The 14,938-nt window shown below is 30.7% G+C and overlaps 3 protein-coding genes and 1 non-coding gene across 4 annotated transcripts; all 4 read left to right on the forward strand.

Moving 5' to 3' along the window:
• The first annotated feature begins 1,054 nt into the window (after positions 1-1,054).
• Positions 1,055-1,136, forward strand: LOC123882546. The gene has a single exon (XR_006799871.1). It is a non-coding gene; the product is annotated as a small nucleolar RNA Z122 (small nucleolar RNA).
• Positions 1,137-5,058: 3,922 nt separating this feature from the next.
• Positions 5,059-5,607, forward strand: LOC123923247 (SKP1-like protein 1A). Its single transcript, XM_045975932.1, has one exon. The coding sequence runs from the start codon at positions 5,073-5,075 to the stop codon at positions 5,553-5,555; it is 483 nt and encodes a 160-aa protein (XP_045831888.1). The 5' UTR covers positions 5,059-5,072; the 3' UTR covers positions 5,556-5,607.
• A 2,230-nt stretch (positions 5,608-7,837) lies between these two features.
• On the forward strand, positions 7,838-8,445 carry LOC123923121 (SKP1-like protein 1A). Its single transcript, XM_045975776.1, has one exon. The coding sequence runs from the start codon at positions 7,906-7,908 to the stop codon at positions 8,392-8,394; it is 489 nt and encodes a 162-aa protein (XP_045831732.1). The 5' UTR covers positions 7,838-7,905; the 3' UTR covers positions 8,395-8,445.
• A 3,270-nt stretch (positions 8,446-11,715) lies between these two features.
• On the forward strand, positions 11,716-12,409 carry LOC123923203 (SKP1-like protein 1A). Its single transcript, XM_045975881.1, has one exon. The coding sequence runs from the start codon at positions 11,785-11,787 to the stop codon at positions 12,268-12,270; it is 486 nt and encodes a 161-aa protein (XP_045831837.1). The 5' UTR covers positions 11,716-11,784; the 3' UTR covers positions 12,271-12,409.
• The last annotated feature ends 2,529 nt before the right edge of the window (positions 12,410-14,938 follow it).

A 14,938-nucleotide genomic window follows, 5' to 3' on the forward strand; every position in this document is an offset into this window, starting at 1 on the left:
ATTTAATTCTTAAAATTTAATCAAAACCATGGTAAAATGTGTTATTTAAACACACAAAAACCAGTCATCATATCCACCATCATACCGCACAAAATACACTATTCTTCGGCCATGGTTCTTTTAAAACTTCAAAGTGATCATGGTTGATTTGTTGGGGACTGCTACCCCTATGTTGGATAAATTCTAATATGAACAATTTTTATAAGTGGTCCACCATGAACTAATATTTAATTTTTTTTTTATTGACAATAAAAAAAAATTAAAATTCTAATTACAGCATACATGGTTTTTTGAAAATATAAGTTATATATCTCCCTCAATTATTATATTTTAAATAATGACTTAATTGATACAAATTTCAATAAAACAACTAAAAATAATTATATACTCTTATTGAACTAACATTAATCATCTCACTGTTTTAGTCGTAAAAATAAAAAGAACTATGGATTTTTACTTCTAATAAATATTATCAACAGTTGTTTAAATTAATGATAATTTTAAGCCTCGTTCCATGGTGGTCCACTCGTAATACTCACCCCTAGACTGAGTTTAGCTTAGTCGGTAGGAACATTTCAATTTTATATGCAATAATCAGGATTCGAACTCCAACACCCCATCTTAAGAGTGAAATTTCTAGTCACTGATCTACTTGACAAAAAAAATACAACTTTCATTAATAAGAACTTATAAATTAACGTAAAATTTTATTTATTTGCATAAATTATTTTCTATAAGTTCAGAAATAAGTTAATTCAATTGAACCCCTTAAAAATAAAAACTTCTTATTGGGCCGAATGTTTACACCCTACTATTACAACGCCCACCACAGTCCACAGCCCCCGCTCCCCTTTATTTAAAGCCTCCATGTGCCACATTCAACACACAGCTCCCATCGATTCTTGTTAACCCTAGCCGCCCCATCTCCTCCATCCTAATCTAGAAATTAAAATTTTTCTTACTTCTGTTTTGTACTTTTATTTGTTTGAAATTTTTGATTTTTGATTTATTGATTTTGTTTGTTGTTGTTTACAATCAATCTATGATGAAGTGTTTTGGGATATGATGATAAGAATGCTTACAGAGGCATTAGCTCTGCTGAATTATACTTATTTGCACGTCAGTCTGATCCTAAAAACATTGTATTTTGTTTTTACTCTGATTTTAGTTTTAATTTTCAATATTTTTTATATCAAAAACATGAATTTCATTTTGTTTTTTCGATAATTTGTAGTAATTTATAATATATTTTGTACACTAAATTCTTGTGCTTGAGAATTGAGATTGAGTTTTGATTTTATCAGTTTGTTTTTAGATTTGGGAAAATGATGAATTCTAAAGAGGAACTAATAAAAGTTTAAATGTAATCTCATGTTTAGTTTTTTTAACAATTTAAAAAAGAATAAACAATGATTTTTAAGCAAATGTAAAATAGAAAAAAAAAAAAACAGAGAGAATTATTGAGTTATTTTTTACAAGAGTTATTGAGATTTTTTATTTACTTTACTTATTTAACCAATTGTTTGAATGATTTTTCTGATAAAATAATTGAGATTCTCAAAATATTTTGGTCCTAGGCTGTATAGTTGAGATAAGACGTGATTTTGTATTTTTCTTTTAATTTTTTATTGTTAGATTGAGATTTGCGTTTCATGTCTGCGTTTAACTTAAAAAAAATATGTCCAAACAAAAAGATATGGGTTATAGTTTAAACTATGTCCAAAAAAAAAAAGCATTATAGTTAGTTTATTAATAAAAAAATTTGTTTCAAAAAAAAAAATGCTTTATAGTTCATTTAAACTTCAAATATTATTGAAACCTCACAACAAGGTATATCAGGGTGGAAATGAAGCAAACAGAACAATAAGGAAATAAACAGAACAATGAGAAATTTTGTCCACCTCCTATAGAACAATGAGAAATTTTGTCCACCTCCCATTGAAAAAGGTTGCGTCTCCAAAGCACATTTTCCTCATCTCAGCCACGTCGCATGCTTATTCAACGAAAGAGACAACTTCTTGATTCAATACACAATTCAAGATTCCGGGTATCTTTCTACCAAAGAGAGGCGTAAGCCGGAGAGATAGGATTCGACATAAATATACATTACAAATATTCTCTCCAACATAATATCTTTTGAAAATAGTACTCCATTTTAGACCGAGTACCGGTACCGGGTACCAGTACGCGTATGGTACTCCCCCGGTACGCACCGACGCCGTACCTAACTTTTTTTTTTTTTGTTTTTTGCAACTGGTACACGCGTGGTACACCTGTGGTACTCGCGTGGTACACCAATCCAAAAAAAAAAAAAACGATTTTTTTTCTCCTTTTTCTTTTATTATTAGTTTTTTTATAGGAAGATTTACGTTTTTTATTTGTTTATAATATAAAGTAGCAATTATTGCTAAAAAATAATAACAAAGTAGCCGCCGGAATTATTCACTCATTCATTGAAAAGGAATAGACTAAATTCAAAGAGAGATGAAGATCTAGTTTTTATTCATACCAATTTTCGTCTTCTCTCAAGAAAGAGAAATATTAATATTTATAATGAAAGTACAACAAAAATGTGGGATATTCGTAGAGATGAATGAGATTTATTTAATATATAGTTGATATTCTTGAAATTGCTAGTCTTTCTCGCGGTGAACCTAACTAGAGGTCACTCTTTTTAGTAATGATGAAGAGGGAAATAATTGACTCTTTTTGAGCTAATTGGTTTTTAATTTCATATTTTGATGTTTCGAACAATTTAAATTACATTTAAAGTGTGTTGTGATATTTTTTATGTTTAATTATTTGTTTTAACAATATAACTATATTATTTGATATATATAATTATATTTTTAAAAAAAATTATAGGGACGTACCCGTACCTTAGTTTTTCTAAAAATGACGTACCCCGTACCGGTATCAGATACCGTACCCGCACCCGGGCAACATAGATCTCCCATATAATTTTATAACTCTTTTAGTTAACAAGAGCTCTTTCGTAAATAATATATCATAATCTCGTCTCTATCACTTGGATGGTAATATGAAATTCTAGGCCTCAAAATAAGGATCATTAGAAAGCATTTCCAAAAATATATTTTCTTTTTCATAAATGGACACAATTTTATGTTACTACATTCATTAAGTGTTTGAGGATTATGAGTTGATGATTGGTTTAAACCTGACTTTCTTTTGAAAAATATTTCCACTACTTATTGCTAAATAAAATAAGAGTCATGCTAACTAGTACCCGAAAAATTAGTTAAGGATACAAAATAAATAATTTTTGTATTGAAAACAACACTTTTTATATTTTGCAAACATTGACTACTCATGTTTCAATGTAATTTGCTATATTGAGTTTACTTAACTAATACCTCTAAAATACAAGCTAGTATTTTTCATAAAATAAAAAAAAAAATTAAAAGTGTGTTTAAATCATACACACTACAAAATAATCAAACAACTTAAAGCATACTACACACATTCCTTAAATACAAAGTGATGACCACTTACTACAACAAACATAACCTCACACCCAAAGCCATATATATGCTCTATATAAAAATATTTCCTAAAAAAATTGTGCAGGCAAGTGCCCACACTCTAACCTATGTGCCTCCGTCCCTGCCAAGATGTGTCTTATGTTATGGTGAGTTTTTTAATAAAAATTTTTTGTTGCTATTAAAAAATATCAAGGGTATTGTTGGTATTATGAAAAGTCCACACCAAAACTCATGTATTCTCTTTATATATAGTATAGATATAGATATAGATATAGTATAGATATAGATAGATGTAGATATAGAAAATATTTTATATATATATATATATATATATATATATATATATATATATATATATATATATATATATGTATATATATATATTATGTTAATATTTTTGCTTAGGTGACATTAAATTAGAATAGCTATTGATGTAATGAAGTATGATTCTCAATTTTTTATATATAAAAAAACAATAAATAAAATCATTCAATGGCAAAAATAAAAAATTAATTCTTTGACCAAACTTTGAATGCAAAATAATAGTTTTTTTTTTTTTAGGGTAAAAAAGGGAAATTTTATTCAACTTAAATAGAAGGAATATTGCCTTTATCTTTTTGAATAAGAGGCCAAATACAAAAGGGGATGTTGGTAGTCTATTCTTTATTGGGCTCAATTTCAGCCCATTTAGTCATTTCATGGGCAGCTTGGTTTGCCTTCCTTTAAACCCATTTGATATCTGATCTAGGGATTTCCTTTAGGAAAAAGATGCATCGTCGTGCTGCTCTTCCCCAGCTTTTGCAAATGTTGCTTTGTCCCTTAACCGCTTTAACAATGACTTGTGAATCTAGTTCAAAGATTACACTCTGCTCCCCCAGCTTTTCAATCCATTCTATAGGAATGCAAAATAATGTTACATACTCAGATTTGTATTATTTTATTTGTTTTTTTTTAATAATATTATTTTATTTCTTGGTAGATAATTCTTATTTTTTTATACGGGATAATGTTTATAGAACATGTATTTTATTTTTATTTATGATTTTTTTTAACTCAATTATTTATGATTGTTTAAATTATTATTGAAAGATTTTGGACCCGTTTGAATTAGTTTATTGTTTAAAACAAACCTTATGCATAATAATTTTATGCTTCTTTCGGTTTTTCTTTGCAGGGCATATTAATATTGTTTTATTCGTGAATTTTCTCATTCATTATCCTATTCCTTATGTTTCAATTTATTTTAATATATGATTTCCTTCTATCGTTAAACTATTTGAACAAAAAATAATAAATAAAAAGTAAGTATTTTTTTTTACAAAAAAATAAAAAAATAAGTATCTATTATTCCAAAAAACCAACTACCAAACAAAACTGCACTCCACCGATAACGAAATCGTTTTAATTTTAAAATCAAATAAAATCTTTTTTGCTTAAAAAAAAAAAATCAAATAAAATCTAAAATCCTAAAACTTGCTCAACACGCAGGAGCATTATAAATACTCCTCAAACCTTTTCTTTTTCTCATTACTCACACTTCACTCACTCTCAAATCAATCAAGCAAAACCATGGCATCCACATCAGAGAACACATCAGAGAAGAAGATCATTCTCAAGAGTTCCGACGGCGAAACCTTCGAGGTTGAACAGGCAATTGCAATGCAATCTCAAACAATCAAGTACATGATCGACGACAATTGTGCTGATGAAACCGGAATCCCAATTCCGAATGTAACCGGAAAAATCATGGCAAAGGTTATTGAGTATTGTAAGAAACATGTTGAAGCTGCGAGTGTCGAGGAATCTAATAAAGATCTTACCAAATTTGATGAGGATTTTGTTAAGGTTGATCAAGCTACTCTATTTGATCTCATATTGGCTGCAAACTATTTGGATATCAAGAGTTTGTTGGATCTTACATGCAAGAGTGTTGCTGACATGATAAAGGGTAAGACGCCAGAGGAGATTCGTAAGACTTTTAACATTGAAAATGATTTTAGTCCTGAGGAAGAGGAACAAGTTCGTCTCGAAAATCAATGGGCTTTTGATTGATTATTGAAGGAATATGTTAACTTAGTCTCTAAATAGATTTGAATAGGTTGACAGTTTAAGAGACTGATGTTTGTTTGTTTGTTTTTGACCCCAAAGAGACTGATGTTTGTTTTTGACCCCAAAGAGACTGATGTTTTTTTTGAACAAGTCTTGTTTTATTAATGAATGAATGAAAGAATTGGAATGTGGATTTATATTTGCTTAGTAAAAAAATTTATTATTTTTTGGTTTATATCTGTTATGTGTTTCTTTATGATTATCAAGTTTAGGAATAAAATCTGCATGAGGATACATGATAAAAAAAAATCTTCATATCAGAAAAGGAAAAAAAAAAACCATGACTAAGATGACTACCACACAAGCATTGGGAATAATTGGATCATAAATAAATCAAAATAAATTTTTCAATTGATTCTTGTTTTGTGAATAAATTAGGTTGTGTTTACAACTGATTAGGTTTGGTTTCTCCGATATGCATATTTGATGTTAATTATTACGTTGTGTTGATTATTTTGTGCATTGGTTCCATACTTCTATCATAGGACGGTAGTAATAAGAGTTCCATTGGGTGGAGGGTCTTGATTATTATTATTATTATTTTTGTTACAATAGAGCTAAGAATTGAATCAAATTCAAGACCTCTAGTATATTACTCAAATTCCTCACCATTATATCAAAGAGTTTAATTGTTGTGCACCGTCGGTGTAATTTTGTTTTACACATACATTCAATGACGCGTTGCTACATCATTTAATAAATGTGACACATCATGTGTTTTTAATTACCATACATGATGTGTCGATATATTATTGGACGCATGTGCAAAATGACTTTAGACTGACGGTGCATATAAATTAAATTCTATATGAAATCCAGTGGCTTGGAAGGATCTTAATTCTATTGAGAGAATATTGAAGTTTGGAGGGGAGGGTAGGGTTAGAGGGTTGAGGCGTAGGTAAATCACTTTTGGAGGTGAGGGTGGGATTAGAGGGTTGAGGCGTAGGTAAATCAGTTTTGGAAGCTTTGCATTGGTCTACTATCCTTGTTGTTTTCAGTTTTCGGTTGTTTCATCGCAAGAAATATTAAAATTCTTAACAAAACTTTTTGAAAGCCAAAAGTCCTCAACAACTTATTGATCGCCAAAAACCCTTTAGTCCTCAATAAGTTAAAAAAGCCGTCAACAAATAAATTATAATTAAAAATTAAATTTTGAGGACTATAAATTATTGAGGACGGCTTTTTTAATTATAATTTATTTCAACTTAATTGGTATCTATTATTTTTTTCAACTTAATTATCACTGTTAAGTCATAAATTCTTAATTGGACTATAAAGTCACTCGCCAAAAACCCACTTATTGGTATCTATTATTTTTTTCAACTTAATTATCACTGTTAAGTCATAAATTCTTTTTTTAAAGTCACTTGTGTTGTGGTTTTTTCATTAAAAAAAGACACTTCTTATTTTGAGAAATTTATCAAATTGTGTTTGACCATACTCCTTAAAAGAAGTAGAGAAGTAAAAAATAAGTAGGGCCAAACACATACTCAACAATACAACTTAAATATAGTCTCGACTCGATACAACTTGATAAAAAAAAAACAAACTTAGTAGGGTTTGTCACTTAGTTGGTTTCTAAAAGACTTGAGGAATTAGTCTATACAAATTGCGTGTAGAGAATAATTTTTTTTGTAAGGAGGGAATATCTTATTTACGCACCCACAAAAAATCCTCAATAAAACTTAAATTAAAATATAATTTTATAATAATTAATTGTTAATTTTATAATTTTATCCTTCAAATTTGACATAATCCTAACTTCTTCTTTTTTTTTGAACCAGACATAATCCTAACTTAAATTTGAAAGAAAATCTTGTTTTAAAAAAAATTGAAAGAAAATCTTATTTAATTCTTAAAAGAATTTTAAAAACCCCTCAGAAAAAAAATCCTAACAAATCAAATTAAAGTTAAACTAATACCAAAAAAATAAGTATTTTTTTTAATATATGATTTCTTTCAATCGTTAAACTATTTGAACAAAAAATAAAAAATAAATATTTTTTTTTACAAAAAAATAAAAAATAAGTATCTTTTATTCCAAAAAACCAACTACCAAAACAAAGCTGCACTCCACCGATAACGAAATCGTTTTAATTTTAAAATCTTTTTTGCTTATAAAAAAAAAAATCAAATAAAATCTAAAATCCTATAACTTGCTCAACACGCAGGAGCATTATAAATACTCCTCAAAGCTTTTCTTTTTCTCATCACTCACACTTCACTCACTCTCTTTTCAAAATTAGCGTTTAGAGTTTTTCACTTTTTTTTCTCAAATCAATCAAGCAAAACCATGGCATCCACATCAGAGAACACATCAGAGAAGAAGATCATTCTCAAGAGTTCCGACGGCGAAACCTTCGAGGTTGAACAGGCAATTGCAATGCAATCTCAAACAATCAAGCACATGATCGACGACAATTGTGCTGATGAAACCGGAATCCCAATTCCGAATGTAACCGGAAAAATCATGGCAAAGGTTATTGAGTATTGTAAGAAACATGTTGAAGCTGCAAGTTCTGAGGAAAAACCCTCTGAGGACGATCTTACAACATTTGATAAGGAATTTGTTAAGGTTGATCAACCTACTCTGTTTGATCTCATCTTGGCTGCAAACTATTTGGATATTAAGGGTTTGTTGGATCTTACATGCCAGACTGTTGCTGACATGATAAAGGGTAAGACGCCGGAGGAGATTCGTAAGACTTTTAACATTGAAAATGACTTTAGTCCTGAGGAAGAGGCCGAAGTTCGTCGCCAAAATGACTGGGCTTTTGAGTGATTATTGAAGGAATATGTTAACTTAATCTCTAAATAGATTTTAATAGTTTAGCTGCAGTTTAAGAGACTAATGTTTTAGTTTTCATAAAAAAAAAATTAAATTTAATGTCTTGTTTTATTCTTTGTTTTATTAATTAATGAATGAATGAAAGAATTGGAATGTGGATTTATATTTGCTTAGTAAAAAAGATTATTTTCTTTTGGTTTATATCTGTAGTATGTTTTCTTTATGATTATCAAGTTTAGGAATAAAATCTGCCTGAGGATACATGATAAAAAAAGACCAGCATATCAGAAAAGAAAAAAAAAACCAGGACTTAAGATGACTACCACAAGCATTGGGAATAAATTATGTGAATCCAAAATAGATTTTCAATTGATTCTTGTTTTGTGAATAAATTATGTTGTGTTTACAAATGATTAGGTTTCTCCGATATGTATATTTAATGTTGTGTTGATTATTTTGTGCATTGGTTCGATCATAGGAAGGTAGTAATAAGAGTTCCATTGGGTGGAGGGTCTTAATTATTTTTATTTTTTTGTTTGGATTAGAGTTGAGAATCAAATCAAATTCAAGACCTCCGGTATATTACTCAAATTTCTCACCACTATAACAAATCTAAGTTGCTTGGAAGGATCTTAATTCTATTGATAGAGTATATCGGGGTTTTGAGGGGAGGGTGGGTTAGAGGGTTGAGTCGTAGGTAAATCAGTTTTGGAGGGTTGAATTGGTATGCTGTCATTGTTGTTTATAGTTGTTTCACTGCAAGAAATACTAAATTTTTTAACAAAACTTATTGAGAGCCAAAAGTCCTTGACTACTTGTTGAGGCCTAAAAGCTGTCAACAAATAAATTACAATTAAAAATTAAATTTAAAAATATTTCTTGGTGGCCGGGGCCGCCAATAAGTTTGTTACTTTTAAAATTGAATTGACGGAACACTTATTGGCGGCCTTAAACAGGCAATGAGTTAAAAAATATCTTCTACCAAAAAAATTAAGTATACACTGTATTTTTTTAATTTTAAAATCAAATAAAGTCCAAAATCTCGAACCAAAATAAAAAACAAAAAAAATCTAGAAACAAAACTTACGGTAAAAAAAACCCGCTATTTTCACTATTTTGCAAATCTGTTCTCCATATTTTAAACAAATTAAACTCATTTCATTCAATAAAAGAGTATCAATACACACAATAAAGTATAATAAAAAAAAGTCTCAATACAACTTATAATCCGTTTGGATTTGACTAATTTTTTAGCATATGAAAATAATTTATATAAAAAAACAAACTTTTATGTTAACTCATAAATTTTTACTAATAAAATTTGTATCTTTATAAGTTGTTTTCTCATAAACTACCCTGAAAAACTTATGATAATACATAAAAGTTTATTTATTTGCATAAGATGTTTCGCGCATAAGCTTAGAAATAAATCAATTCAAAGATACTCTTATTCTCAATATAACTTAATCAAAAAAAGTCTTAGTGTGTTTGGCACTACATTTTTAAAGTTTAAGAGCTACTTTTAATAAAAGACACTATTTTGAGAACTTTATCAAATTGTGTTTGACCCTACTTCTCCTTAAAAGAAGTATAAAAGTAAAAAAAAAGTAGGGTCAAACTAGGACAATTTACATTCGGTGGAGCGGATCCCCGCGGGGATTGCCCCGTTTGGAGCTCCAAAAAGAAAGATTTTATCCCCGTGGGGATGGGGATGGAGGCAAAAATCCCCCCACAGGCACTTCAGGGCGGGGATCGGGGACGAAACATCTGTCACTGTGGATTCCCCGAATCCGTCCATATATACACTATTTATTATTATTATTATTAATATTAATATATATTAAATGTTGATTTTTTTTATAAAAAAAAAAGTAATCGAGGAGTCATCCATATTATTCTCCACCGATTGTTTGCTAATTTCAAGTGTCATTGCGTATTTGCGTTTTCCAAGTTCCAATTCACAACCCAAGAAAAGTGGCTACTTTCTCCTAGACTCTTCCATTCCTCTACGTTATTTTTTCTGCTCAACTCCACCCTCACGGCCTAACTCCACTCCTCATCGATCTATATGATCATTGCAACCGGCCAACACGCAACAACTCTCTTTCTCAGCATTGCAACAACCACAACAACTCTGTCTAATAGTCTCATGTTAATATTTTGTCAAGATATTTACCAATTATCAACCGTTTTGAGATATTTTGGTTATGAACTTTTGTATGATTATGCATACTTTGCTATGAAATATTTTGGCTGTTAGATTTTATATGATTATTAGTAGCCAAATGTTTTTGCAATGTTTTTTGGTTATGAATGCATTAAGTGTTGTTTTTATTTTTTTAAAAAGAAAGACGCAAAATATTTGTTTTATTAAATAAGACAGAAAAAATAACGTCATACTACTGTCATAATTTGACCGAAAAATATAGAAATTTTGTTAATATTTGATATCCGTGGATTTCCGCGGGAACTGTGGGGATGGGGACAAATATTCCCCCGTGGGGACGGGGATGGAGGCAAAATCTCCCCTGCATGCACTTTGGGGCGGGGAACAGGGAAGCTTCCTCCGCACATTCCCTGCTTCGTTAACATCCCTAGGTCAACGCACACTCAATACAATTTAAATAAAGTCTCGACTCGATACAACTTGATAAAAAAAATCTTAGGAGGATTTATCACTCAGTTGGTCCTAAGAGACTCGAGAAATTAATCTATATAGTTGTGCATAGAGAATATCTGATTTACGCACACACAAAAAAGCCTCAATACAACTTAAATTAAAATATAATTTTATAATATTTAAATTTTTTATTTTATAATTCACAAAAAATTATTATCATTCAAATTTGACATAATCCTAACCTAAATTTGAAAGAAATCTAATTTAATTCTTAAAAGAATTTAGAGAACCCCTCGGAAAAAATCCTAACGTGTACCGTAAAAACAAAATCCTGGAGAGGTCAACCCCTTAAATGGATCTCAGTTATCTCGAGGGGATTAGTTTTTACAGTTGCGCGTGGATGATACCTTTGGTTTACAAACAAACCAAATCTTAGCAAATCAAATTAAACTAACTCTGATTAAAAAAAACAAAGTATCTTCGACCAAAAAAAATTAAGTATCTACTGTATTTTTATTCCCAAACGAATTCTTTTTAATTTTAAAATCAACTAAAGTCCAAAATCTTGAACCAAAATAAAAACAAAAAATAAAAATTAAAAAAATAAAACAAAAAAAAATAAAATCTAGAAACAAAACATGCTCAACACACTTCATTATAAATACTCCTCAAAGCTTTTCTTTCTCTCATCACACACACTTCACTCTCTCTCCTTTCAAAATTAGGGTTTAGGGTTTTTCACTTTTCTCAAATCAATCAAAACAATGGCATCCACCTCAGAGAAAAACGTTAAAACATCAGAGAAGAAGATCCTTCTAAAGAGTTCCGACGGCAAAACCTTCGAAGTCGAACCGGCAATTGCAATGCAATCTCAAACAATCAAGCACATGATAGATGACAATTGTGCTGATGAAACCGGAATCCCAATTCCGAACGTAACCGGAAAGATCATGGCGAAGGTTATTGAGTATTGTAAGAAACATGTTGAAGCCACGAGTTCCGAGAAAAACCCCTTTTCAACATTTGATAGGGAATTTGTTATGGTTGATCAACCTACTCTGTTTGATCTCATCTTGGCTGCAAACTATTTGGATATTAAGGGTTTGTTAGATCTCACATGCCAGACTGTTGCTGACATGATAACGGGTAAGACACCGGAGGAGATTCGTAAGACTTTTAACATTGAAAATGACTTTAGTCCTGAGGAAGAGGCCGAAGTTCGTCGCCAAAATGACTGGGCATTTGAGTGATTATTGAAGGAATATGTTAACTTAATCTCTAAATAGATTATAATAGTTTAGCTACAGTTTAAGAGACTAATGTTTGTTTGTTTGTTTTTGACCCCAAAGAGACTAATGTTTTAGTTTTCATAAAAAAATAAATAAAAAATTTAATGTATTGTTTTATTCTTTGTTTTATTAATGAATGAATGAAAGAATTGGAATGTGGATTTATATTTGCTTAGTAAAAAAAATTATTTTCTTTTGGTTTATATATGTAGTGTGTTTTCTTTATGATTATCAAATTTAGGAATAAAATCTGCCTGAGGATACATGATAAAAAAAAAAACAGCATATCAGAAAAGAAAAAAAAAAAAAAAACCAGGACTTAAGATGACCACCACAAGCATTGGGAATAAATCATGTGAATCCAAAATAGATTTTCAATTGATTCTTGTTTTGTGAATAAATTATGTTGTGTTTACAACTGATTAGGTTTCTCCAATATGTATATTTGATGTTGAGTTGATTATTTTGTGCATTGGTTCGATCATAGGATGGTAGTAATAAGAGTTCAATTGGGTGGAGAGTCTTAATTATTTTTATTTTTTTGTTTGTATTAGAGTTGAGAATCGAATCAAATTCAAAACCTCCAGTATATTACTCAAATTCTTCACCACTATAACAAATCTAAGTTGCTTGGAAGGATCTTAATTCTATTGATAGAGTATATCGGGGTTTCGAGGGGAGGGTGGGTTAGAGGGTTGAGTCGTAGGTAAATCAGTTTTGGAGGCTTGCATTGGTATGCTATCCTTGTTGTTTATAGTTGATTCACCGCAAGAAATACTAAACTTTTTTAACAAAACTTATTAAGAGTCAAAAGTCTTTGACAACTTATTGAGGCCCAAACGCCGTCAACAAATAAATTACAATTAAAAATTAAATTTAAAAACATTTCTTGGTGGCCGGGGCTGCAAATAAATTTGTTACTTTTAAAACTGAATTGACGAAACACTTATTGGCGGCCTTGGACAGGCAGCGAGTTAAAAAATAATAATAACATATAACAAACTTACTTTGCAATCTCTCTTTTGTTTTCTCTCTTCATCTTCTCCAGAAATTCAGTTTCTTAGACCCAAACCCAAAACACTATCTCCTCCTTCCTTTGCTGTTGACCAGACTTCAACGATGCTTCAAAGTGTCACCCCCATTACGATGGCCACAACACCACCTCATTGCTCTCAACTTGTTACCCACAAGAATTGTCGGCCACTGCAAAACTCCAAAAGATTCGACTTTCTTCTTCATCTTCCAACTCTCTTAAACATCTTCTTCACTCTTCTACCAACATATCCATTTTGTCTAAGAGAGAAACTCCCAAAAGATTCGACATTTACAACAAACTTAATAAGTTAACAGTAATGTGTTTATTGTTTCAAATATTTCAAATCAAACAACAAACAAAACCGGTGTTGATGGTGGTTGATATGCACCAATTGTTGAAAAGTATGCATAATCTTCAAAAATTCATGAAATAGCTCTATGAACTTTGGACTTGTGAATTCTTGTGATTTATTAGGAAATAAACTGCTTGAAAGATAGATGTTCGATTTAAAAACAAGAAAATGATAGAGTTTAACACAAACACATGTAAGAACGAAATTGAAGCAAAGTAAAGAAAAGAGAAGAAATGGAATAAAGTAGAAGAGGCGTCACACTCTTTCTAATCCAAGAGAGAATGATAAGCCTATGGATTAGGATCACCACAAGAAAAGAATTTCTTGATATGATCAGTTTTGGTCCAATCCGGAACCTAAGAGCAAATACGCACAAAGTGTAAAAACTTAACAAAATTCATTGATTTGACAAGAGTTACATGCCTCCTTTGTATAGGAAAGACTTATGATGAAGTAATAAGCAAAAAGTAACTCCTAAGAAAGCAAAAGGATTTCAGCCACTAACTATCATGATAGTGGGGCTGAATTATTACAAGGAAAATGCAAAATAAAGAAGAGATAGTGGTGCTATTTTATTGCTTGGTGCACCATTTTCATATCTTTAGTGGAGGAGCACTTTATTTTCCACTATCACATGCTTGGATGATAATCTTCAACTTTTGTTCTTCTTCTTCAATTTGGGTCAAGCCTTCATCAACTTGGGTCGGACCTTCTATTGATTTGATCATGAAGTGAACTAAGACATCATTAACTCTTCTTGCACGTGCCCTTGTCATAGGACCTTCTAAGCTTTGGATTGCATCACTTATGTCTTGGATTGTGTCCTCATCAGTGGTGGAACCGTTCTTGAGTAGCGTTTGATTAATTTTAAATTTTTATATATAAAAAAACTATTTATTGGCTGCCCAATGCCGCCAAGAAGTGTCGTCGGATTATTGGCAGCTTTTGGCCGCCAATAAATGTTACCGACGGGGTTTTTATTTGAAGCCCAAGGCCGCCAAGAAAAAGTTGTTTATTGGCGGTTTTTGGGACGTATCGGAGGCTTTTAGCTGCCAATAAGTGTATGTTCTCTTGTAGTGTTTAGGTTCAGTGCAGTGGGTTTTGGTGCTCAATCTGGCTCTCGATTAGCAGAAACGAATTTATGCCAACTCTAGATGGCCTGGTGAGCAGTGGAATTTTGGTCCTAATCATCAAATCAGATAATAGGGTGAATTTTTTTAGTCTAGATCTCATGTCTTGGC

This window comes from Trifolium pratense, linkage group LG4 (genome assembly GCF_020283565.1).
Source record: "Trifolium pratense cultivar HEN17-A07 linkage group LG4, ARS_RC_1.1, whole genome shotgun sequence".
Taxonomy (NCBI): domain Eukaryota; kingdom Viridiplantae; phylum Streptophyta; class Magnoliopsida; order Fabales; family Fabaceae; genus Trifolium; species Trifolium pratense.